Genomic DNA, 27,885 nt, shown 5'->3' on the forward strand with positions numbered 1-27,885 from the left:
TCATGATGGAGACATTACTGGGCCCGCTCGAGCAAATCGATGAACAACGGGAGGACCATGACTGTGAAATCGGGAGGGATTTCTGCCAAAACCTGCTGGGTTCTGAGATTTGTTCCTGAGTCTCTTGGATCATGGCCATTAAGCAGCTTATCAGGAGCCAGAAAGGCCGTTTGTGGGAGGTGACTCGGGATCCTGTTGGGATGGGGAGGATAGGGTTCGCTCCACCCACATCCCGTGAGGCCCCACATGTCTCATCACTGCGGGCCCAAACCTGACTGTCCAATGGCCTCTAGTGGATGGCAGCCACTGAGCCACCAAGGGGGATCAGGTGGAGGGACAGCACCCTTCCCCCCCGGGGTGGCTCAGTGACAGTAACCTACTGTAGGATCTGGGCGCATTTCTGCCAAAAGCCACTGGGTTTTGAGATTTGTTTCTGAATCTCTGGGATCATGGTCGTTAAGCAGCTTTATCAGGAACCAGAGAGGCCATTTGTTGGTGGCGACTTGGAGTCTCGTTGGGGTGGGAGGGAAAGGGCCGGCTTCACCCCCATCCTGTGAGGTCCCATGTGTCTCATCACGGCGGGCCCAAACCTGACTGTCCAGTGGCCTCTGGAGGATGGCGGCCACTGGTCCACCGGGGGGGGGGGGGGAACAGGCCAAGGAACGAAACCTATTCCCACCTGGGATGACCCAGCGCTGGTAACCTACTGCAGGGACTGGATGCATTTCTGCCAAAAGACATTGGGTTTCAAGATTTCTTTTTCTTTCTTTCTTTCTTTCTTTCTTTCTTTCTTTCTTTCTTTCTTTCTTATCTTTATTTAGTGAAACACCATGAGGTACAGTTGTAGATTTACAATTTTTTTTGTGATTGGGTTTCAGTTATACAATGAACGAATACCCATCCCTCCACCAGTGCCCATTCTCCACCACCACTGATTCCATATCCCTCCCCCCCCCCGTCTCCCCCATCCCACCCTGCCTCTGTGGCAGAGCACTCCCCTTTGTTCTCTCTCTCCTTTTGGGTGCTGTGCTTTGCAAAAGAGGCATTGAGTGGCAATCATGTTTGGTCTAAAGTCTACTCTCAGCATGCATCTCCCATCCTGGGAGGATCCTCCCAATCCCCTTTACTTGGTGCTCCCTTCTCTATCAGAGTTGTCTTTTCCCCCTAGCATGAACGGCTGGCCTCCAAGCCATGGAGTAAACCTTGAGATTTGTTTCTGAGTCTCTGGGATCATGTCCATTAAGCAGTTCAATCAGGAACCAGAGAGGCCATGCCTCTAATTATATAGCTGAGCCAGAGGTGGTTTGTGGGTGTGTCTCCCACATACCTAACTTTTGGCTGTTTACTATTTTGGTAAACTTTGTCCCAAGTTTTTGGGGGCTGGCCAAAGGCACAGCAGCAATTTGGGTTATCTGGAAGTCTGAAGGCGCCATCAGGCTGCTGATGCACTCGCCTCACAGGTACAGATTGACCTGCTGGTGGCACCATACCCCCTGGGTAAATAATTTTAATTGAAGTTTAACACCTTCATATTCAGAAGGATGTGGGCCAGTCTCTGTGGTATGAAATAATATCTCATTGTTGTTTTGATCTGCATCTCCCTGATGATTAATGATGTAGAGCAATTTCTCATATGCCTTTTAGCCATTCAGATTTCTTCTTTGAGAAAGTTTCTGTTCATTTCTTGCCCCATTTTCTGATAGGGTTGGATGTTTTCTTCTTGTGGAGTTCAACCAGTATTTTGTATATCCTTGATATCAACCCCTTGTCAGATGTGTATTCGGTGCATATTCTTTCCCATTCTGTAGACTGTCTTTGTATTTTGGTCACAGTTTCTTTGGAGGTGCAGAAACTTCTTAGTTTAAGATAGTCCCATTTATCTATCTCTGTTTTCACTTGCTTGGCCAGTGGCGTGACATCTTTGAAGATACCATTAGCTTCAATGGAGGGTTTTGCCAACTTTGTCTTCATTGTACCTTATAGATTCCGGTCTGATGTTGAGGTTTTTAATCATTTTGATCTTACTTTTGTACTTGGTGTTAGGGACAGATCTGAGCCCACTTTTTTGCACATAGCTGTCCAGTTTTGCCAGCACAATTTGTTAAAGAGGCTTTCCTTGCTCCACTTCACATTTCTTGCCCCCTTATCGAAGATTAGATGATCATATGCTTAGGGGGAGATGTCAGTATATTCGACCCTCTTCCATTGGTCTGAAGCTTTGCCTTTTTTCCAGTACCATACTGTTTTAATTATTACTGCTTTGTAGTAGAGTTTGAAGTTAGGGAGGTTGATTCCTATCATTTTCTCTTTTCCCAGAATTGCTTTAGCTATTCGTGGGGGCTTATTGTTCCATATAAATTTCAGGAATGTTTGCTCCATTTCTTTGAAGAATGTCAAAGGTAATAGGGATCGCATTGAATTTGTACAGTGCTTTGGGAAGTATTTTCATTTTGACAATGTTAATTCTCCCGATCCATGAACAGGGGATATTTTTCCATTTTCTGGTGTCCCCTTTTATTTCCTGAAGTAGCGTTTTGTAGTTTTCTTTGTACAGGTCCTTTACTTCCTTAATTAAGCTGATTCCTAGGTACTTGATTTTCTGGGGCGCAATTGTGAACGGGATTGTTTTCTTCATGACAGTTTCTTCTCTTTCACTATTTGCATATAGGAAAGCCATGGACTTTGGGGTATTGATTTTATAGCCTCCCACTTTACTATACAAGCCCATTATTTCTAGGAGTTTCTTGGTAGAGGTTTTAGGGTTCTCTAAGTATAGTATCATATCATTTGCGAATAGTGAGAGCTTGATTTCTTCCTTTCCTACCTGGATTCCCTTAATATTTTTTCTTGCCTAATTGCTATTGCAAGTACTTCCAGTATTATATTGAACAGCAGTGGAGAGAGTGGACATCATTGTCTTGTCCCTGATCTTAGGGGGAAGGCTCTCAGTTTTTCCCCATTGAGGATGAGGATGATGCTTGCTGTAGGCTTGTGGTAGATGGTTTTTACTATATTGAGGAAAGTCCCCTCTATCCCCATTTTGGCGAGGGTTTTCATCATAAACAGGTACTGGATCTTGTCAAATGCTTTCTCTGCATCTATTGATATGATCATATGATTTTATCCTTTCTTTTGTTGATATGATGGATTATGTTGATTGATTTCTGAGTGTTAAACCATTCTTGCATCCCTGGGATGAATCCTACTTTGTCATGGTGTATGGTCCTTTTGATGAGTGTTGAATTCTATTTGCTAGTATTTTGTTGAGAATCTTTGCATCCATGTTCATCAGGGATACAGGCCTGTAGTTTTCTTTTCTTGTGGTGTCTTTGTTTCCTTTTGGTATTAGAGAGATATGGGCTTCATAGAAACTGTTTGGGAGAGTTTCTGTTTTTTCAATTTCCTGGAAAAGCTTGAGAAGGACTGGCAGTAGGTCCTCTTTAAATGTTTGGAAAAATTTGCTAGTGAATCCATCTGGACCTGGGCTTTTGTTTTTGGGAAGACTTTTGATTACAGTTTCAATTTCCTTGATGTTAATAGGTTTATTCAGGTACTCTAGATCTTCTTGATTCAGCTTTGGGAGATGATAGGAATCCAGGAATTTATCCATTTCTTCTAGGTTCTCTTGTTTCGTGGCATACAGACTTTCAAAGTAGTCTCTGATGATCTTTTGAATTTAATTGGTTTCTGTTGTGATATACTCCTTCTCATTTCTGATTAGGTTTATTAGGGTTCTCTCTCTCTGTTTCTTTGTGAGTGTTGCTAGTGGTTTATCTATCTTGTTTATTTTCTCGAAGAACCAGCTCTTGGTTTCTGATCTTTTGGATTGTATCTTTGGTTTCCATGTCATTGATTTCTGCTCTAAGTTTTATGATCTCTTTCCTTCTGCCTGATTTGGGCTCTTTGATCCCTTTCTAAGGTCTTGAGCTGTGAAGTCAAGTTGTTTATGTGTATCCCTTCTTCCATCTTAAGAAATGCTTGCAGAGCTATAAATTTTCCCCTTAATATGGCTTTCGCTGCATCCCATAAGTTCTGGTAGCTCATATCTTCATTCTCATTTGTTTCCAGGTATCTTTTGATTTTGTCCTTGACTTCCTTCCTGATCCACTCATTGTTCAGCATTGAGTTGTTTAATTTCCAGGTGTTTGATTTGGTTCTTTGTGTCTGTGTCTGATTCACTTCTATCCTCAGTGTATCGTAGTCTGAAAAGATGGTTGATACTATTTCTATCTTCCTGATTCTGTTGAGGTATGTTTTGTGGCCTAGCACATGGTCTATTTTGGAAAATGTTCCATGCGCACTAGAGAAGAATGTGCATTCTTTCTTTTTGGGGTGTAAAGTTCTGTATAGGTCTATAAGCTCTTTATCTTCTATTTCTTCTTTCAAAGCCAATGTTTCCTTGTTGAGTTTCATTCTTGTTGATCTACCCGGAGGTGATAAGGTGATGTAGAAGTCTCCGGCTACTATTGTGTTATTAGCAATGTCCTCCATAAAATTTGTTAGTAAAGTAAAAGTAAAGTAAAGGCCCTCCCGTTGATCATCGATTTGCTCGAGCAGGCCCAGTAACATCTCCATTGGAAACTTTGTTGTTACTGTGTTTGGCATATCGAATATGTCACGGGGAGCTTGCCAGGCTCTGCCCTGCAGGCGAGATACTCTCGGTAGCTTGCTGGGCTCTCCGAGAGGGGCAGAGGAATCTAACTCGGGTCGGCCATGTTGGCTGTGTGCAAGGCAAATGCCCTACCGCTGTGCTATCGCTCCAGCCCTGCTATCGCTCCAGCCCATTATTATTATTATTATTATTATTATTATTTTGTTTTCTTGGGTCACACCTGGGCTGGAGCAATAATTTTCTTCTTTGACCTTGCTGCTTGCAGTATTGTGTCTCTATCGGCGGCATCCGTCATTCTAACTATGATATGTCTTGGAATGTTTTTGTTAGGGTCTCTTTTAGCTGGCACCCTTCGGGCTCCTTGAATCTGAATGGCTGCATTGTCGAATTCTGGGAATTTTTCAGCAATGATTTGTTTGACCATGGGTTTTTCATTGGGATTGTTTCCTGAGCTTCCGGGACTCCTGTGATTCTAATGTTGTTCCTCTTGGAATCATCTCCTAGGACTCTGATTCGTTCTTGAGCTATTTTGAGGTCTCTTGCCATTGTTTGTTGTTGCCTGTTGGCTTGATGCAGCTGATCTTCCAGCTCACCGATTCTTTCTTCAGCTGTGGTCATTCTACTTTTGAGTGCACAGACTGAGTTTTTTATTTCATCTACAGAATCTTGGCATTTCTGTGTGTAGCTTTCCAATTTCTGCTCTCATTTCTTTCTGTATTTTCTCGATTGTGTGATCCATTGTTTCTTTCATGTCCTCTTTCAATTTACTGGATATCTGTCTGACTGTTTCATTGAGTTCATTGAACATCCTCATGACTTCATATCTGAATTCTTAGTCAGAGAGGTCCCTTTGGTGAATAGCACCTACTGAGGCTTCTGGACTCGTTACATCATCCTCTCCATGTGGTGGGGATTTGCGTTGTTTCTTCATGTTGGTGTTAGATATAGAAACTGTGATGTCACACTAGATGTCTTGGTATAGTAAAATACCTGCACCAGAAATTAAGCCACGTCCACTTCTACCGAAGCCATACCCCCTTGAAGAGGCCACGCCACCACGGGAACCAGGTGTGTGTGAGTGGCAAAGGCTGGGTTGGGGAGGAGACCGGTGGAGCAGCGTTGGGGGCGGGCGAGGAGGAAGGGCTCAGGTCTGCTTTTGTTCCAGGGTCCGAGAGGATGCCTGGGCCTTTCCAGGGCAAGAGCCAAGTCCCGGATTAGAATGCTGGTGGGCGGACTGACCTGAGTGGGGAGGAGACCTGCGGAGCAGCGTTGGGGTTGGGCGAGGAGGAAGGGGCTCAGGTCCTTTTTTGTTCCAGGGTCCCAGAGGACACCTGGGCCTTTGCAGGGCAAAAGCCAAGTCCTGGATTCGAGTGCTGGTGGGCGGACTGACCTGGGTGGGAAGGAGACCGGGGGAGCAGCGTTGGGGGTGGGCAAGGAGGAAGGGGCTCAGGTCCGCCTTTTGAAGTTTTTAATGTACTTTTTTTTGCACATTTTTATTAGTTTTGTACCTAGTTATCTTGTGTTTTTTTGATGTTACTTATTTTTAGCTTATAGTATCCTGAAATGGTATTATTTTAAAAGTACACCATCCAGTTATTTAGGATTATTATATAGAAATGCAGTTCATTATTATTATTACTTTTTTGCTTTTTGGGTCACACTCGGCAATGCACAGGGGTTACTCCTGGCTCTGCACTCAGGAATTACTCCTGGCAGTGCCCGGGGGACCATATGGGATGCTGGGAATCAAACCTGGGTTGGCTGCATGCAAGGCAAACGTCCTACCTGCTGTGCTATTGCTCCAACCCCCAGACATGCAGTTAATTTTAAAGCATGATATCTGTGTCCAGCTGCTACTAAATTAACTTATTAATTCTTAATAATTTATTGTAAGTTATTATACACATGTATGATTCATCAAGTGACACTTTTTTTAATGTTTTTGTGTGCTTCCCAAGTGGTGCTTTGGCCAGTGATGTGGTATTGCTAAGGCCTAGTGTTGCTCGGGGTTATCAGGGCCACCCTGCAGGAGATCTGGAGGCCATTTGGTCGAAAGGATCAAAGTCAGCACCACCTACCTCATGCAAGGCATGTGCTCTAGGACTTTGAGCTATTTCCCTGACCAAGTTTTTGCTTTAAAATTTAAAAAAATTTAAATATCTTTTAATCACTATATAGTGTTTCATAGGAGTGATAATAGCTGCAGACATCCTTGTTTGATTCTCAGTTTTAGAAAAATTCTTTCAGTGTTCTGCTACTAATATATTTGTGTTAGTTTTTACTATAATGTAGGATATCTAATATATTTTGTTGAATTGCCCTCTTATATTTACCATTTATTTAAAAAATTAAGATGATTTACTACCTTCATCACTGAATTTACTCTCCTATCCTTCAGCTATTGTGGGGTATTTTAATTACATGTAAAGCATTGTTATATTGCTTTTTATGTAGTCAGCATTATAAACTTCATTCAGTCTTCCTCATTTTCCTCATTATTTTACTTTGAGGATCAAGCAAATCATCCTTCGTTTTAATGATGTCCTTGAGATGGATTTTGTCAATTTTTTTAAAGTCGTGATTTTGCTGCCATTAAAAAAATATTTTTCAATTTTATTGATTCACTGTGAGATATATTTACAAACTTTCATGTCTGAGTTACAATCACACAATGATCAAACACCTATCCCTTCACCATTGCACGTTCTCCACCACTAGTATCCCCTGTATACCCCCCGTTTTCACCCTCCCCCTGCCTCCATGGCAGACAATATTCCCCATACTCTCTACTTTGGGGCATTATGTTTTGCAATGCAGATACTGAGAGGTCATCATGTTTGGTGCTTTATCTGTTTTCGGCATACATCTCCCATCCCGACCGATTCCTCCAACCATCATTTTCTTAGTGATCCCTTCTCTACTCTAGCTGTCCTCTCCCTGCCCACTCGTGAACAGGCTTATAACTATGGTTTCCTGCCATTTTTGAAGTATATTTTTCTAGATGTAGGATTTTATAATTCTATAATTTATTAACTTAAAAGTTATAATTCTTTTGAATTCTGACTTCTTCTGTTTCCATTGATTAAGTCTCCTTTTTTGGCTATGTGTGTGTGTGTGTGTGTGAAAGTAAAAGTTTTTGCTTCATTTAGAATTTTTTTCAAATTTTCTTTAAAATTTTCAGCTCAGGTTTATCTTGAAACTGAATTTTTACTTGTTTCAATTTGGGGAATTTTTCTCTCTGTATTTCTTCAAATATTGCTTCTTATTTATCATCTTTCCTGTTTATCTAGAACTTTAATTTAAAAAGTGGTCTTAAAATGGTAATGTCTTACATAAAAACGGTAATTTCTTATGTGTCACGTATCTATTTTTAATCTTTTTATTTGTGCTTCAATCCGAATATTTACACTGGCCTATCTTGTACTTATTCTTTACTAAGACTAATATGTCGCTTACCCTATCAAATTGAGTAATAATTGTATTTCAGAGATGCCAGTGCTCTGTAGTATTAGCAAATTTCTGATATGGTTTTTGAATGTGTCAGTGAACTTTTGGGGATAGCAAGACTTGTGATTTCAAATTTGAAGAATGTTATTGTATACCTACTTTATAAATTCACTGAATTTTTAATAAATTTCCCATTTTATTAATTTTTCTTACACACAGGTATTATATGTTCTCCATGCACATCAATGTAATTTCTTTAAAATGTGACATGATAGTGAAGTAAGATTGCCTTTTTTTGTTCAAAATTATTTAGTTTGTGGGCTGGAGCGATAGCAGAGTGGGTAGGGCATTTGGCTTGCACGCAGCTGACCCGAGTTCGATTCCTCCACCCCACTTGGAGTGCCTGGCAAGCTACAAAGAGTATCTTGCCCTCATAGCAAAGCCTGGCAAGCTCCCCATGACATATTCGATATGCCAAACACAGTGACAACAAGTCTCACAATGGAGACGTTACTGGGCCTGCTCAAACAAAATCGATGAACAACAGGACAGTGCAGTGCTTCTTAAAAACAAGGATTTTTTTTTTTACATAACCAGAATACAGTTATCAAAATTTGGAAACCTCATATTTACACAATGCTATTATGTTCAGTTAAGTTTGAATTTTGTCAGCTATTCTAGTAATATCCCTTACATCTACATACTAGCCCACCCCTATCCAACTCTAAAATATCAGCCCATGTGGTTAGATCACTAGGTGAATTTAAATTGCCCTCCCTCTAAAGGAGTAACTAACATGTCTTCGGTCGAAATGGAAAGTGGTTGAACACCTTTTCTTCTGCCCAGAAAGCTAAGTTTTATTTCCTCATCAGGAGGAGATAGATGCCTTTGTTCTCTTTAGAGCGTTAGCCTGAGAACAGCTTTCTGCTGGTCTCTCAACTGAGTGGGTGAGGCTCAGAAATCAGCAGATGCGTGGAGATCCGTGAGTGTTTGTATTCTGCGGTTTGGTCTTTGTTGTCCTTTCCTTTGTGGTACATTTTCCCAGCCCAGCATGAACACAGCAACCTCTGAGCTCTGGGCTGCTGCCATCTCTTCATCCTTGCTTTCTCTAGCGGTGAGTTCGCAGAAATCCTGGGGAGAGAAGGCAGGGTCTAGGGTGAGGCTCACTGCAGTACAGCGAGTTCTCCATCCTCAGAGCTGCAGCCTGTATATCCTGCCACACTTCATTGCCTCCTCACACAAGACCTCAGTCTTGGTGTGCATTTGGGCATTTTCTTTCATCATTGTTCTCAAAAGTACCCAGAGACACATGACTGGGTAAAGAAACTATGGTACCTTTACAGAATGGAATACTACTTGGCTGTAAGAAAAGATAAGTTATGCAGTTTGCTGCTACATGGGTGGATCTGAGTGAAGTCAGAAGGAAATGTACAAACACAGAATAAGTGTCTGCCATAGAGGGAGTCTGGGGGCCAAAGGGGCAGGATGTGGGTAGGAGTTGGGGACCTTGGTGGCGGGAAGTGATGAAGTGATTGTTGTTGGAACATAGTACGCCTGGAACGCAATCCTGAATAACCTAGTAAATTTGTAATCCATGGTGATTCAATAATATTTTTTAAAAAGCATGGTTATCTATACTATCATAGCTAGTAGAAGCAGTCATCTTTCCATTTAGCACATTTCATTAACTTTGTATGGAAATGAGAGAACACAGTCAGATTGTCAAAGCATTTAAAAATTGACAAGAAAATTGGCCTGTTTAGCACTGCTGGGGAAGGTATAAATTGGTACCACCTTTCCAGCGGGCATTAATTTATATCAGAATTCATTTGCCCAGGGGTCTAATAATTCTGCTTCTAGGTTTTTATCCTGAAGAGATAATCTTGGATGTGTGTGAATATTTACTTACAGAGAGCTCTGGTTCCAGTCACAAAATCCAGGGCTGGGGAGATGGCTTAAAGTGCTGGAGCAGTGCTTTGCATGGGGGAGCTCCAGGTGTGATCTCCAGCATGGAATGTTCCCCAAGCATCCCCAGAGCCACTTCTGAGCACTGATTTGGGAGTAACTCCTGAGAATACTGGGGGTGTTGCCAACCCAGCCTTCAAATCTTCAATTTGCAGCAAAAGAAATTTTGACAAATTGTAGTATTTCAAATAATGCAATTCAACATTGCAAATGATGTAGAGAAATATTTGAAATAATAATGATCCACACGTGAGATTACAAAATAGCATGTGCAATATGGTCCAATGTAAGAATGTTTCCACAGATATTTAAATGTGACTGAAAAAGTGCATGGAGCTGGTATTGTTGTATTGTTGGTTTTCTTAATTTATCTAAATGTCTCATGGGAGTGCCAACCTGGTGTTGTTGAGGGAACACTCAGGGAACATTCCTGTGTTAAGATTAAATCAGGGACTTCCAATCAGCCTTTGCTTCAGCCTTCTGAGACATCTCTCTGACCCCTTATTTAGTTTAATTTATATAAAAATTTGTTTCCATGAGGCATCACTTTTGTCCCAGGAGAGAATAAGTACATGTTTAAAAATAAATATATAGCCTAGTTGCTAATATTTTCAGCCAAACATATTTCATTTTGGTTGTCTGAGTTCTCTTTTTATTCCCCCAGTAGTATTTTGGATTTCATCAAACTGCCTCCTCGAAACTAACCTGTGAAGCAGCAAACCGCCATCTACACATGCTTCAAACTCCCATGAATTACATCCAAATAGCAGCTTCACTTGTTTCCATTGCTTGGCCAAAGTCTCATTGGTAAAGTAAACAGGCTTTCTAAATCCAGATTATAAGGATTAAAAAGGAATATTATTGTTTAGGGAAAAGAGTTAACTTCCTTCTGAAACCAATGTCCGAATTTAATGTAATCTCTTTTGTAAAAATAAAATAAAAAGTTTGGAAGACATCTTATCCTCTGTGACTTTTTTTCTTAAAGGACCCCTCACCCACAGATCCAACGATGGCCTCTTGGGTTTTGAAGCTGCTTCCTCGGAATGGCCGTTCCTTGGCCACATCAGCAATGAAACAGGGCAGTGAAGATTATCACCGTCACCTGGAAGCCTATGGATACTTTTTGCCCATCCAGACAAGATGGCAGGACAATGACCAGTATTGCCATGTGAACAATGTTGTGTACTACAGCTACTATGATACTATCATCAACCACTACCTGATCAGGTAAGCTGGGGTTCTGCGGTCCCACATCTGCACATCAACCCTCTGGTTGAGGGTGTGTGGGGGAGGCTGGTGGTGAAGTTGATGCTGGGCATGCTGGGACGAATCCCACCATTTTCCTCTATCCATGTAGCTTTGTTTAAGAAAGCTTTTAAGAAAGATTGTTCCCAAGGAGAACAGGAAGACTGAGATGAGAGTGAGGAAAGCTTTGCTTTACTCCAGTAGCCTTAGAAGCTTCAGTAGCCTCAGAAGTTTGTGTAACTTAGTTCTTTGCATTCAATGGTCAGCAAATGTGTAGGCTGTGAACTCAAGCACCCTGCAGCAAAGCGTCTTTCTATTCGGACTCTGAGCCAACTCTCACATTGGCCTTCAAATTGCTTCTCTGACCAAGGGAAAGACAGAAGCAAGGTGAAGGATTTTTTGTTCTGTTTTGTTTTTGCTTTTTTTTTTTTTGAGGCCATATCCAGTGGTGCTTAGAGCATTCTCCTGGCTCTGTGCTCACAGTCACTCCTGCTGGGGCCCAGAATTCTGTATGTGGTACCTGGGATCAAACCTGGAGTAACTGAGTGCAAGGCAAGTGCCCTACCTGCTGTACTGCCACTGGGGCTGACAGTGTTTATTATGACCTCCTCAGTACCTTGAGGTCATAGCTGCTCAAAACTACTTACTCTATATTTGGCTATTATAATTGTCTATGTAAAGGATTGTATCATTTGGAAAGATCTACATAAATCCCAGCTCCATCATCCATTTGCCGTACCATTTTGATAAAATTGTCTAACTTTAAGATTGTCCCTGTAAAAATAACTCACGCATATTTGGAGCTCTGTCTTTGTCTAACACTGAGGCATTCATACTCAGACTTTCTCATTTAATCCCAGTACAACTGGGTGATAGAGTAGCATGGAGTGTCTGTGCATTACTCATATCGCTTGGGTCCCTGTCAACAGTCAGCATTTCCATCAGAGCCCCATCTGTCATCAGGCCAGAAGTGTGGCGAATCCAAACCCCTTCTATTAGCATCCTTCAGTCACTCCCTTATCTCCTGGTTGAGGAGACTCTAAGCTATACAGTTGATACCGGTGGTCCGCAACCATTTTGCACCTGTGAACCAGCCCAGCAATTGAAAATCAGTGCTTTTCACAGCTGCCCAGGCTGCCCTGGGGAAAAAGCTTCAGATCCAGACTAGCACTTGAGAAAAAAATGAGAAAATTCATGTAATGTAAAACATGCTATTTTATTTGTTTGGTTTTAATTTCTTTTTGGTATGGGGGACCATACTCATTGGTGCTCAGGGCTTATTCCTACTACCTCTGCATTCAGGGATCACTCCTGGCGTGACTCTGGCAACCATTTAAAGTGCTGGGGATTACAAGAGTGGCCGAGATTAGTACCAGGAGTTTTGCTCCATGGCTTGGAGGCCAGCCACACACTCTAGGGAAAAAGGGAGCTCAGATAGAGAAAGGAGCACCAAATAAAGGGTGTTGGGAGGATCCTCCCAGGATGGGAGAAACATGCTGAAAGTAGACTATAGACCAAACATGATTGCCACTCAGTGCCTCTTTTGCAAACCACAACACCCAATAGGAGAGAGCGAACAAGAGGGAATACCCTTCCACAGAGGCAGGGTGGGACGGGGGAATGGCGGGGGGGGGGGGGGGGGAGGGATACTGGGACCCGTGGAGGTGGATAATGGGCACTGGTGGAGGGATGGGTGTTTGATCATTGTACAATTGAAACCCAAGCACAAAAATTTGTAAATCTACAACTGTACCTCATGGTGTTTCACTGACAAAAATTTTTTAAAAAATGTAAATGATGGAGAATGGGCACTGGTGGACGGATGGGTACTGGATCACTGTATAACTGAAACCTAAGCACAAAAATTTGTAAGTCTACAACTGTACCTCATGGTGTTTCACTAATGAAATTTTTTTAAAAAATATAAAAAAATAAAGTGCTGGGGATTAAACCCTAGTTGGCTGATGGAAGGCTAGTGCCCGACCAGCTGTACTAGCTTTCTGACCCAAGAACCTACATTTTTAAAGCACTTTAAATTGCACAGGCCATTGTTTTTTTAGTTTAAAAGGTAAAGGTACAGGTAAAGGCCCTCCCGTTGATCGTCAATTTGCTCGAGCGGGCCCAGTAACGTCTCCATTGGAGACTTTGTTGTTACTGTGTTTGGCATATCGAATACTCTCGGTAGCTTGCCAGGCTCTCTGAGAGGGGCGGAGGAATCGAACTTGGGTCGGCCATGTTGGCCGCGTGTAAGGCGAACGCCCTACCGCTGTGCTATCGCTCCAGAACACTAGTGATTGGTAGCTTCACCACTATCTAATTCCATAATGTTTTATCACTCTCCCCAAATCCTGTTCTTGATGGCAGTTACCTCTTGGTCTCCCTTCTCCCATCCCCGGTAGCCACCCATCTACTTCCTGCCTCGATAGTTTCATCTGTTCCTGACATTTCATCCAAATGGTATCCTGTGATAGATGGTCCCTTTCAACTAATTTCTTTCACATAATATGAGGTTTTCAAGGCTCATCCTTTTGAAGCATTTTATTCTTGTTTTATGGCCAAATAATATTGTTGTAAGGATATGATATACTTTGTTTACTCATTCATCAGTTAATGGGCATTTGGGTTGTTTCCACTTTTTGGCTTATTATGAATAATTCCTCTATGAATAGCTGTGTACAAGTTTTTGTGTGGCATATTTTCAATTCTTTGGGAGGTATATACCAAGAATGGAATTGGAATGACCAAACCCTTTTCTACAATGACTAACTATGCCATTTATATCCCTGCCAGCAGTGGATGAGGGTTTCAGTTTCTTGTTATCCTCCCCAGCACTTGTAATTATTTATCTCTTTGACTTGAGCCATTCAGTTGTGTGTCAAGTGGTACCATTTTGGCTTTGATTTGCATTTCCCTAATGATATAGCCATGTGGCATCTTTGCATGTGCTTGCCGGTATTTGGTGTTGCTTTTTGGGTGAACTATCCATTCAGATACCTTTCCCACTTTTCAGTTTGGTTATTTTTATTTTATTGTAGGTTGCAAAGTTGCTACTATATTCTGAATACTAGACCCTTATCCTATATATGATTTACAAATTCTTTTGTAATAACCCACCCCCCGCCTTTCTTGCTTGTGTCTTTTGACACACAAAAGTATTTGCTGTTGATGACAGAACAGTAACTTTTAAAATAACAAATGCTTTATTGACTACTTTCCCTTGCTGTCCTTTCCGTGCTTCCATTATGAGTGCTTAATCTACAGAAAGTACCTTATCGTTCTTGCTCACATTGCAGATTTGCCGTGTTAGGGAATTGAAATTTCTTTATTTTTTCTGAAAGGATAATGTATACGACACCTCTCACATTAAGAGTGCCTGGTGCTCTCTTGGGTGCTATGTGGTCCTGAATCTTCACACTAATTTTGCTTTGTGTGTGCCTGTCAGTCGTTCCCTGAAAGTCGCTCACACTTGCTTACTTATGAATAATAAACCGTCTTTTTCAGCACTCATTTGAGCTTTTAGGAGAATGTGTGCTTTATACTTTGAAATCCACAGCAGGAGGTAAAAACAGTATTTGAGGCTATTTGTAATTTCTCATCATTTGTCACATAAGGGAAACTTGACAGTGAATTTTCCAACCCACTCCAGGGCATCTCTCTCTCTCTCTCTCTCTCTCTCTCTCTCTGATCAACTTGTAACTTTTTGGGGTTGACTGAAGAATGATTTCAGTGCACTTGAGACCTAGTGTTGTGGCTAGTCGGTTTAAACTGCGGTGGCAGAATGACACAAAGTGGGTGACAGAAACAATGACACCATGCATCTCCTTGTTCTGGTGACTGGGAGGTTCAGGGTTGGATTCAGAGTGGTCCAGCTTGGGTTCAAGCCTTCCTCCAAGTTTGGGGGAATGCCTCTTCCTCGCCTTCCTATCTGAGAGAGTGCACTTTCTTGGCTTTCTCTTTTTATAGTGATACCACCAGGGATCCAATTTCATGACCTTTCTAAATTTGCTGAAGGCACCATCACACTGGGGATTAGGGGTTTAGCATATGAATTTGTGTGTGTGAGGAGGGGGGGCAAATTGGGGGGAGCACAGACTTGCAGCTCAAAACATGCTTTTCACAGCTTTTGAATAAATGCCACCATTTATGGTGGCAGCTGCAGATGATAAGGATTGAGTTCTTTATGTAATAGGAGTGTGTCTGTATGGTCCTAATTTTTTGGTTTATATGTTTGTTTGGTGGCTACACCCAGCTTTGCTCAGGGCTTACTTCTGGCTCTGGGATCATTCCTGGTGGACTTGGGGGTCATGTGGGGTGCAAAGGGGTTGATCCCTGGTCAGTTGCATGCAAGGCAACTGCTTTATCTGCTGTATTATCTCTCTGTCTCCTTTTCTCATTTACTAAGAGTGGTTTCACCCTGATTCTGCATCTGCATCTGTCATTTTTGGGCCATCTCAAGAGGGTTTGAATAGGGAGTGACCTGTTTCACATACACATGTGCAAATATTAACGTCTGGATTCCAGAATTATGACAATACTCTCCTATGTGGGCAGGATCCCAGTCATCACCTCCCAAGTAAGTTTACCATTATATTTATTATGAGAAATCTCAGAATTGCTTAGTAGCTTATTCGTTATCTGTTAGAAGACAAGCCTGCACCCTGAAAAGATATAAGGAAAGGGCTAGAGGCAGTCTTGTTTCACCTGTGGGAGACCCTGTAGTTAAGCACTCCAGGTTAGCCTGAACTGGACACTTGGATCTTGATACATCCTTATCTAGAACATTCCTTCTTGGAGGGGATGTCCTCCAGGAGCTGAGGAATCTCCAGTTTCCGAGGGGGGGGGGTCGATGTTGGCAGGGTGAGAAAGGCAACACAAGAGGCCGCAGCCTGCCCCAAGTTCCTCTCCCTTTGACTTGTGGAAGGGGTTAAGTCATTCTTGAACAGTTTATCGCTCATCAATTGTAATTAAATATGTTTATATTAAATTATGTTCTGTAATTAATGTAAAATCCTTTAGCCTATGCTGTTATTAGAACCAGATGCTGAAGCACCAACAATATTTCAACATGACTGTGCTGCCTCGCCAGCTGTCTAACTGTAATTACTTTAATCTCAGCTTGTTATCTAATTATCACCTTTGTAAAGGGAAAAGTACTCTCTAATGCTTACTGATTGTTTCAGATGATGATGAAGAGCAGGGAACAGCTGTCAGAGATCGCGAGCCCTGCTTATCACAACGAAGGGACTTGTTCTGAATCCGAGGCAGGGCCAAACTGCTGATAAAAGATGTTTGGGGCAATAGTTGGGGACTGGCCAGCAAGGGGACACCATTGGTAGAGTTACTGGAAATAGGGTCAGGTGACCCTTACTTTCTCCGTGGAGGGTGGGAGGTCAGTTCTTCATTTAAGACTCTGGGAGAGATAGTACAGAGTTAAAGCACTTGTTTTACATGCTTTTCAACCCAGGTTCTAACCCTGTTACCCCATATGGTCTCTTGACTCCCACCAGGAGTGATCCCTGAGCACAGAGCCAAAAGTAAGCCCTGAGCACAGCCATAAATGGTTCCCCTAAAAACACCTTCCCCCCTAAAAAAGACTGTATTGCTGCCTTATAACAGGAGACAGTTGCACTACTAGACTTTGCCTTAGTGGATTGTTTGAAGGGTTACTTGAGAGAATGCACAGGAAACTGTTCACACAGGGCTGGAGTAAATGTCCAAATTCAATAAAGGTTACTTTTCCCCTTCCTTTTTGAAAATGAAAATTGATGTTGGTGTTTCTATTTCTACTTTTAGCCTGGACTATACAATACAAAACAGTTGAGGTTGATGTCTGAATGCCAGCTACTTGGCGTCATATGTCACTAAATTGTGTCACCAAATTCTGTCCTTTTGGGATGGAAACTTGCCTTTGTACCACTGATTCAGAGCTGGTTCTCTAGACCAGTCAAAAATTTATATGGGTGTTTTCAGGGGAAACTGGAGGATCTGAAGGGAATAGAAAGTTTTGAGCTGTGAAACTATATCTTATGTTTTCAGTTGCAGGCTGCCAGTTGATGTGGTAGCTATCATTTATTCCTTATTCATCAGTAAAGATTGGTTAAGGTGTTTGCTAATTTTTTAGTGTCATCTCATTCTTGCTTTCTAGGGACTGCACTCCCACAATGGGGGAAGGGTATGTGTTATACTCCTTTCCTTGCCAGGAAAATAACTCATGTTTCTTCCTTCCCTTTAGACTGTGAGCCCCTGGGCAGGACATATCTTAATTTACTTATTCACAGAGACTGAGAGTTGGCACAGCGTGTCTGTCCACTCTGAATGTGCCTTCAAAGAATTAGATGAGATCGTTTGCACTAGAGCATGCTAGTTTACCCAATGGCTGCCCAGGAACTCAGCCATTTCCAGGGCTGATTAATCCATCGTGGCTCTATGTGAAGGTTCTTGTTGCATGTCATTGTTCCATGTACCTGAAACACGAGCAAGGCAGGGGGATGTGATGTCAGAGCACCAAGTGGGGTCTGAGTGCGGTTTGACCTTCTGTAATGGTGACGGGCAGCCCAGTGAGTTTCTCCCCAGCAGGCAGTCAAAGCAGGCATATCTCATGGGTTGCTACAGAAGAGGGCAAAGGGTCTTACGTGCCAGGAATGCCAGGTGCAAAGAGGGGTACATTACAAGTGGGTTACGTTCCACCGTTCATCAGAAAAACAAGGACATCACCAAGTTCACTTTAATTCTCTTCAGGAGATGGTTTAGTCCAAGGCTCTTGGGAAATTTTTGGTTGTGGTATCCAATGCTCTGGAAATAAACTAAAACAAAGGGCATGGCTTAGCAACAGAGCCGGTAACAGAATTTGCCCACTGCCTCCTTCCTAACCTTCACTCATAGTTGCTTTCTTTCCTCCATCAGCACCCTGAATGCTGAGTCTTAATCCAACTGCAGCCTCATCTGAGGATGCCTGGCTCCTGTACTTCCACATCTGGCTACCCTGTTTCCTACCTTTCAAATAGAATATGTGCCCAGTGAAAATCCTGAAAAGATCTGGGATTTTCTGCATCTGAGATCCACTATTTATTTCAGTTAACAGGTATCACATATTTTAGGTGTGCAGGAGGCCATAGGTCTCTGTGATGGCTACTCAGCTCTGCTTCTGTAAGCAGGACAGCACCTTAGACCTCATGTAAATGACCACATTTCTGTATGCTGATCAAACTATATCCTGGTTCTCTGCTTTTTCTTTCCTCTTATAGAGCCGAGTCACTTCTCTGCATGCTTAGCCACTGGTTTTTAATACATTGTTACTAAAATTTCCCTCTTAAGTCATTGGTTGCCCCTAATGCAGAGCTGAGAGTAGTTCTTGCCTCTGGGTAGTTTTTTTTTTTTAATTGATACCAAGGACCAAGAATGCAGACCAGGGAGGAATGAACTAGAAGAAGGAAGGTCAGTTCAGTGTTATTGAGTTGATCAAAGGCGTGAGCAGCTGAATTCAACTGGATATCCCTGAGGAGTTGGAGAGAGTGAGCCTCGGAATTATCTGCCTACAGGGCAGAAACAGGAAGCATTTACCTGCGCCAGCCCTCTTGGAGCAAGGGTTACTCCAGGAGGTGTTTGCTCTCTTTGTCTTCCAAGCACATGTGTGTTGGAGTTCTTGAAAATAAAACAGTGACCCCTACCTCCCACCCCCCCACCCCCCCACCCCCGCCACCTACAAAGGTTCAGGTAGAGGCAGCCCCAAACAGAAAGTGAGAGACATTCCAGGCGGTGCTGGTGGTGAGGTTCTGTTAGGTCACCCTGAGCACTGCCTACTAGTGTTGCCATAGCCAGAGAGGAAGAGGGAGTTCAGTGAGGAAGCTGGCGGAAGCTTCCAGTGCCTGTGACATCCACTTTCAGTGCCAGCACAGTCAATTGCAGATGCTGAGAAGCAGTAGGTAGAGGGCAGCCACTGGTGCCAGATTACCCAGGTTTGAATGCTGGTTCAACTTTTCACTCGATGTATAATTGTAGGCAAACGCTTTGGCATCTCCATCCCTGCTACCCTCTGTCAGAAAATGCAGAGAATAATGGTACTTAGAGGAGCTTGTGAGGTTCAAAGTGCTTTAAAAAAACTGGCTCAAGTCATGAGATCAGCAGATGTTAGTTATTAATAGGTGCTTAGAAAATACCAAAGGATTTTTAATAGTGCCCTTTGCGAGTCAGTACTTATATCTTGGCTTATTTTAAAATGTTTAGAAATTCTCAGGTATATAGTAGCACTGTAGCACTGTCCTCCTGTTGTTCATCAATGTGCTCAAGTGGGCCCAGTAATGTCTCCATTGTGAGACTTGTTGTTACTGTGTTTGGCATATTGAATACTTCATGGGTAGCTTGCCAGGTTTTTTCGTGCGGGCGAGATACTCTCAGTAGTTTGCCGTGCCACCGGGGTCGGGGTGGGGGGCAGTTTGTGTGCAGCTAGGGTGTGACTGCCTAGCTACTGGAAAATGGGGGATCTAGATAGAGGAGGCCCAGTCCTGATATGAGCAGGCTTGGAGATCTCAGCCCCAGGTCCTGCACACCTGGGTTCCTCTGCTGGTTCCTTTATGCATGAGGCTCATTGGAGCATGTGGAGAGTGGCCTTGAGCATGGCTGTGGCTGGGTTCTGGAGGTCTTCGGCTGCCAGGGCTCTGCTTGGGATGGGGAGGAAAACTCAACTTGCCCCTTTCCGAGGGGCCTTGGTGAAGACAGCCAGGTGCGGGGGCAGAAGACTCTGCCTCAATTCACCATAAATTTTAACACTATAGTTTTATAGGGCAAGGAAAACAGAAACAAATGGCACCATGGTAAACTAAAATATTTCTGAAAAAGGCTGAGTGGGTGGAGATATTTGCAAATAAAATATCGAAAAGGGGCTAATATGCAAAATATATAATAACTTGAACAACTCAACAGCAGAGTAGAAAAGAAATATTTCACTATAAATGAAAAAAGAAGAATAGAAAGCAAGAAGGAATGAGGCAAACAGGTGTGACATTGCTCTCTGAACTTCCTAGCACCCAAGAGAACCAGGGGAATAAGATAAGCTGCGTAATTTTCATGACTGGATCAAGAAAAACATGAATTTTCCCCAGAAAATACTGCCTTTTTTCTCAAAATCCAAATGGGATGTAAAGGAATTTACCAGAATGTAAAGGGCTTGGAACAGAGTGACTTAGTTCTGGGTCTGAGCACTAATCGCACTTGCAGGGAAAGATGCCTATAAGCGGAAGGGTTTTCAGTACCAACTTCCCAGGAGCCAGCAGTATCCTGGTGATTCAGGGGACTGGGAAGCAAGAGAATAGGTCCACCACTGGGACATGTTCAGGGGAGTGGGGCGCAGAGTGACGGCTCTCAGCTGCCCTGCTTGCTCAGAGGCCTGGCGTGAGCAACCTTCAACCCTCGGCATTTTCCAGAACTGGGTCTCCTCTCCTTCCCAGGAGCATTTTTGAGCCCCAGTTGGGTCCCGCTCCCTCTTCCGCGTGTTCGCCTCTCAGGCACCCATTAACGTATGGATGCTCTGTCAGTCTGAAGGCCTCGGTGAAAATATTATGATCTGTCTCCTTGAGCCCAAGGAAATCTCATTATAAATAAAGTAATCTCATTTGCGGGTGTGTGCTCTAACGCACCGGCTGGGAAATGGACGGATGCCTTATGCCTGGGAAGTCAGGCTGTCAGATTAATCCATTGTGTGAAGATTGGGGCCGGAGGTCACCAGTCTCCTGATACACAAATCTCCCTCAGAGAATCTCATTTCATTCTGACTATCAGTTAAATTAGAAAGACCCTAATTATTCCACTGAAATTAAATTACTTTATGTTAGGGTGATATAATGAACAACCATAAAGAGGATATATTCAACCAATCATCTTATTAGTCAGAGCAAGACCAGACCATACACTAAACGGACTTTGCTGGTTATCATCAGCCAGTCCCAACACACACACACACACACACACACACACACACACACCCTCAGGCTGCTCTGCATTTCCTTGACAGAAGGTGGGGGGATTCCTGCTGGATTCTGGGTAAGTTGCTAAGAGTGGTTTCCCAAGGCCCTGCCTCTGGTCGTTCGGAGTGAAAAAGTGTGAAGGTTCCACTGAACTGTTGACCTTACCCCTGTGGCAATTTCCTGACTCAGGATAGGACAGTCATCAGCTGCCCTTCACTTCTTGATCCCAGAAACTTCCTTAGACCTGCCAGGGGCTGTGACTCTGTGTCCTTCATAGACAGACTAGCTTCTAGTAGCTCTCCTGTCAGAGACAGAATAGAGTAGCCACTGTGCTTAATTAATACCAATTCTCAGGGAGTTAATACAGTGAACGTGTGTTTCTTATAACACTACCTCACTGGGCTGAGAGTTAGCACAGGGGTTAAGGTACTTGCTTTGCTCCCACCTAACCCTAATTTCGATCTTCTCACCCAATATGGTCCCATGAGTGCCACCAGGGTGACCCTGGAGCACAGAACTAAGAGCACAAAACCTGGAGCACAGAACCAGAGCCAGTCTTGAGCACTGCTGGAAGTCACACCAAAACATCATTAAAACAACAACAACAACAACAAAATTAAAAACCACCGTGACATGCATGTGTATGTGAGGGGGGCGGGGGGGGGGATTATTGATGGATGATCAATGATTGTGAGTGTTATCTGTGCTCATGGCTACTTTTCCAGAAATTTGAAGGGACATACTCTGTGGGTAACAGCATCATCTCATAAACATCTTAAACATTATGCTCTGAGATAAATCTGGAGTGGGAAACAGTTTGAGGTAGGAGACACATGTTCTGCTTTTCTGGGTTGACTGAGACCTTGTGTCTGAGGTTGATTCAGACCACTGTTAAGACGGGAAAGACTGAACTGCCTTATGGCACTGAACTGCCTTATGGGGTTCAGAGCAAACAGCTCATAGCCCGCACCCCCTCTTATAAGACTCCATGTTGCAGCCAGAGAGACATTTCCTCATCATACCAGAGAACCTTTTCATGTTCACTGACTTACAACTTTCTACAGAATACAATTCACTTTTCTGGTAAAGAGGGTAAAGCCCTGCAGGGACCTCTTCTCAGCCTCCTCTGGAGACTCCCTTGGTTAGCAGAGCCAGGACTCAGCAGACCCCACCCTGACCTAGAGGGCATTGCACCAGCCCTCTAGGTTCACCTTTCCTTAGCAGGGTTCTCAGCTACAAGCTTGCTTCCTCGGGGGTGTGTTCTGGATGCCCTCAGAAGTCTGGGTACCTCTGTACTGCCAACAGGGCAGGCCCCGGCCCCGCACATCCAAATGCTTGTGCATGTTTCTTGCCTGAATGAATGAACTATTGGGACTGTCTGGAAATACCAGTCAGGGCTGACCTGTTTGATTCATGTAATGCTGCAGACAGTTTTGAAATAGGACTCTGCTATTCTTGAGATGGGCCCTTTGAGAAAGCTAAGGCATTCCGTGAAAACATTGTGGCTTCAGAATATCTTTGCTAGAATGTCATTATTTCTTCTGGAAATGTTATTAGACAGACACCCCCAGACCACCACCACCCCCCCACTTTGAAAAATGGAAAGCAATCCTCAAGTCTTCCAGAGTCTTTCATTTAATATGTGTGTGCCTGGGTGATGGGTAGGTAGCAAGCATGTTCTGGGAGCCAGGATGTTTTAAGAGGGCCTCAAGTTACTATCTCATAAAATGGGGCCCAGGGCATGAGACTAGGGGTGAGACCAGTAGGAGAGAGGGTGGGAGCTGGGGGTGGGCAAGGAAAACAGCAAGGAACAAGGTCTGAAGGAGACTATTGTAGAAAAAAAAAGTTGTGAAATTCTGGTTTGCAGGTAAATAGCCTGAAAGGAGATGAACATTAATTAGGTAGCTGGGCCTCCAGGGCTCAGGTCATTCCTTTCCTGGGGGCTGGGATGGGGTGAGTTGCCCTGGAGCCTCTAATGCACTGTGGTAGGAAGTTCCGTCCCCATCGGAGCCTCTGCTTCTTAGGATGCACAGCATGTGGCCATCTTTCAGCTCCGAACAGAGTGAGGTATGAAGTCATTTCCAAAGCAGCGTCTATGAAATTCCATTACACGGTGCTTTTCAATTTAAGGAGAAAGACCTTTGCAGAAACTAATTTGTAGTTGCTTTAATCATGAAGCTCAGAGACACACTTTCCCCATTGCTGCAGCTAAAAAGGTTCACACTGGTTTTGCAGATTGGGCTCCCCCCCCACCCCCCACACACCACCTTGATTTCTGTATTCCTTCCATAGTTGTTGTACATCCCCTAAGTTTTACAAATTTTGAGACAAAATGGAAATAATTATATGTGATACTTCTGGAGAACTGTAAATGTTTTGGAATCAGAACCCATTTGAAAATATGTGGAGTTAAATCAAACCATTAAGATTGGGATGCATTCAGAGAAGGAGATCTCTGTCTTTCTCTCTCTGTCTCTCTCTCTCTCCCACCCCCTCTCTTCCTTCCTAAAGTATGGATTGTATCACCAGTTTTTTTATTCCCTTATTCACTAATACCTCTTAAATTATTTTTACCCTGGGAAAAGTCTGCCAAGAGATCCTAGAATGTGAAAAAAAAAAACAACTCGATTCATAGTCAGAAAAGCCAGGTCTAGTCTAGTCTCAGGTCTCCTGTTTCTAAATTTAGTCCCTTAGGAATGCCAGTAAACCTCTCAGAAACTAATAACATTTATTTCAAAGATTGCTTTTGGTTTGGCAGAGGGTTGGGTGAAATCGAACAAGCAGAAAGTGTGTGATGCATGCTCAAAGGTAAGGAATTCTTCAATCATTGTTGATCTTGGAGTTGCTGGGGTTATTTACTGAAGAGTATTTACCTCTGTCAAAAGCCATCTTGCTGACCCTAGTCTCTCCAAGGTCAATCTCTCAGCTGCTTCAGCACCCTTTGGACGGCTCCTGGAATTTCCCTTGGACATGAAGGACTCCATAATAGCCTCCTTTCAGTTGTCAGCATTCAGCAGAGATTTGTCTACTACTTGACTTCTTGTGTAGAAGAGTGAAAGACTGGACGTAATGACAGGTAGTTTTTATTAGGGGACACATAATCCGAAACTTTAGGGGAGGGAGTGGAGTGTGGTTGTGAATATCTTTACAGTGTGGAGTTCTGGCACTGTGCTCAACATGCACTGAGGTCCTGGGTTAAGTATTTCAACTATTAGGGGCCAGAGTAATAGAACAGCAGGTAGGGCATTTGTTTTGCATGTGGTCGACCTGGGTTTGGTTCCCAGTATCCCATATGGTCCCCCAAGCACCACCAGGAGTAATTCTTGAGTGCAGAGCCAGGAATAACCCCTGAGCATTGCTGGGTATGACCCAAAAGGCAACCCCCCCTCCAACCCCCCGCTCCAAGTATTTCAACTATTCATTGACAGTCAGTGACTGACACATTTCCTGGGACTACAAGAAACCATGGTTTTGTTTCCCTCACATAGCATAGAAGCTAAAAATAGCTCATACTTGTTTACCCAGCCTCTTTTTAGCAAGGATGCCCTCACAGCACTTTACCCATTCACATGCCCCAGGCCATGTATGGACACTGCCAGTGGGAGGATGTAGGGACTATGCAGAATCCAGAATGGTGGAGCTATTGTAGCTCTTTTCTGCTTGTAGTGTCAGTTATGGCAATGACTTTGGGTCAGCACCCAAAGTGTATCTGGGGACAATGGATATGAGGCCCAAGGTTTCTTGCAGGACTTGCCATGAAGTACAGCTCATGTAATCTCAGTAATGTTGGAAAAGCTGGGAAAACCTGGTGAAGTGGAAAGGGAGGGGGGACGTGAGCTCTCTCTTCTTCTCCCAATTGAACTCTGGTTGCTGGGCAGCACTGGGTAGTGAATGTGGATCTGTTAGTGCAGAAAGAGAGAAGAGAGGACTTCACTATGTTCTGAACTTTTACTGCTCAGGCCAGGATGCTGTATTCTTTACTATGTGTGTGAATTTTTTCTCACACATGCACATACATACTTATGCACACATGCACACAAAGATGTGCACACAGAGAGATGCCTCCAGACCCCGCACCAGGCGGGTCTTATATCTGTCTTATATCTGGGGAACCTTTGGGGGGTGAGCCCACCACCCACCCAAACAGAACTCCAGCAGCTGAAAACTTCCACACTATAATCACCAACATGCTTATGGCTGGACTCCACAGACTCAGGATGAGACTCATTCAGGAATGAATCTGCTGAAAAACTCAGGTATGTTGGTTTTGTGATCAAAATCTCCACGTTTTCATGAAGTCCAGGATGGGCGACCTTCCCCAATCCCCCTGTTGTTCCCTTAGCATGGTGGTCATGCACACAAACTGCTCCTGATGCCATAAAAGCTCATTAACTGGCCATGATCCAGAGACTCATAAATAAATCTGGAAAGAGATCAGCAAGCTGCAGATATGCCTCCAGACCCCAAAGTCATCATCCAGTTAAAAATTTAACTCCAGCTGTATCACCCTATTCAAATTTTAGAATTCCTGGAGTGACATCTCAAACTCTACACCACTGATATACCAGGAGTAGCACACCATATTGGATGGGATGTAAAGTAGAAGGCAACCAATCTCGATTAAGAAAATATTAATACACAAGGCTTAACCTATAATAACATGTTAGTAATCTCATACCAGGGTTTAATGACTCCAAGGTGATATATAACAATCTTCACACACTTTCTTCTGAGCAATCTTTCTTGATCATTTTTAGTGAATTACTCACAACAAGCAATATAAAGTAAATTAATTAGGGCCTGCTATTGGGGCAGGCTTGGGTGGTGGTTGGGAAAATTGGAAATAATGGTTGTGGGAAGGTGCATTGGTGGTGGGATTGGTGGTGGAATATTGAATGTAATAAATCATCATATACAACTTTATTAATTTTTTATTGAATCACCATGAGATGGTTACAGATTTTCATGATTATGTTTCAGTCATACAACAATCGAGCCCCATCCCTCCACCAGTGCACATTTTCTATCACTATTATTCCCAGTGTCCCTCCTGCCACACCCACCCCATCCCACCCCCTGCCTCTGTGGCAGGTACATTCCTTCTTACTCTCTCTCTCTCTCTTTCTCTCTAATTTGGGACATTAAGAGGCCATCATGTTTGATCCTTAATCTGCTTTCAGCATATATCTCCCATCCCGAGTGATTCCTCCAACCATCATTTACTTAGTGGTCCCTTCTCCATCCCAACTGCCTTTTTCCCCCAGCACGAAGGTCCAGCTTCCAAACTGTGGAGTGATCCTCCTGGCCCTTATCTCTACTGTCCTTAGGGTTAAACTCGTATTTTGTTACTTTATATTCCACAAATGAGTGTAGACCTTTTATGTCTGTCCCTCTCTTTCTGACTCATTTCACTTAGCATGATAATCTCCATGTCCATCCACTTATATGCAAGTATCATGATTTTATATTTCCTAACAGCTGCATACTACTTGAATAGATGTGGCTCACTGCCTGCAGTTTCTATCTTTGTTGTCTACGCACCAACATCTCATTATGATGAAAGAGAAATTGAGAAGTTCTACATGGAGCTAGAGAAGTTCTATAAAGAAGACCACACCTTCTACAAGATCATTGTGGGTGATTTTACTGCCAAGATAGGACCAAGAAGATCAGCTGAAGAACTTCACATCGGGACCCATGGCCTAGAATGGAACAAACAGGGTGAGAGACTGTCTGAGTTCATCATGTCGACCAAGACCATTCATGGTAACTCACAGTTCCAGAAGGCAGAATCTAAGCGATGGACATGGGAGTTTCCCGGTGGACGATTCCACAACGAAATAGACCACATCATATTCAATCGACGGCTTTGCCTGAATGATGTTGTTGTTGTCCCAAAATTTTGAACGGGATCGGACCACCGTCTCCTTCATACAAAATTCTACTTCACAGAGCGGGGAGAAAGGGCTGCAAAGTTCAAAAAGAGAACTCCCAGAATGACCACCAACTGGGAACTCTTTGGTACTATTGTGGCAACATGGGAAGATGCCATTGTTGACAACACTGACGAGGAATACGATCGACTGGTTCAGCACCTCCATGAATGTGCGAGGAACGCCAAGAGAGAGATAGCCACAAAAAATCGCCTATCTTCGAAAACTCTTGAGCTAATTCGCCAGCGTGGTTTGGTGCATGCCTCAGGCAACCGCAAGCTAACGTACGAGCTCGCAAAGCAGTGCAGAGATGCGATCAAGGAAGACCTCAAAGAGAGAAGAGCAGAAGTACTGGTAGATGCGGCAGAAGCCGGGGAAAGTATTCGTAACGCCCGCCTGTCCTTTGCCAACTACAAGACCAAGATGACTGCCCTCCGACATCCTGATGGATCCATTACATCCTCCAGAACGGCAATGGAGAAGATTATCCATGACTTCTACTCAAATCTCTTTGATAGCCATGTCCACTTGCCGACATACCAAATTCCACAGGATGGATATGTCGTTCCCAACGTTCTCCCTTCTGAAATCCGACACGCCATTTCGTCGGTAAAGAAACAAACAGCACCTGGCCCAGACAAGGTCAGACCTGAACACCTGAAGAACCTGCTGTCAGTACTCATCAATACACTGGCTCGGCTCTTCACACGCTACCTGTCTGAAT

The 27,885-nt window shown here is 43.4% G+C and overlaps 1 protein-coding gene across 1 annotated transcript in view; it reads left to right on the plus strand.

Moving 5' to 3' along the window:
• The window catches only part of LOC130045483 (uncharacterized), a 214,889-nt gene that overhangs the window by 94,016 nt on the left and 92,988 nt on the right, over positions 1-27,885 (plus strand). Inside the window, exon 2 of the mRNA XM_056138419.1 lies at positions 11,010-11,251. Within this exon, the coding sequence (XP_055994394.1) occupies positions 11,034-11,251 (218 nt within the window). The 5' untranslated portion in view covers positions 11,010-11,033. The remainder of the gene's footprint in view (positions 1-11,009; positions 11,252-27,885) is intronic.

Source organism: Sorex fumeus, unplaced genomic scaffold (assembly GCF_029834395.1).
Source record: "Sorex fumeus unplaced genomic scaffold, SorFum_2.1 ptg000007l, whole genome shotgun sequence".
Lineage (NCBI taxonomy): Eukaryota > Metazoa > Chordata > Mammalia > Eulipotyphla > Soricidae > Sorex > Sorex fumeus.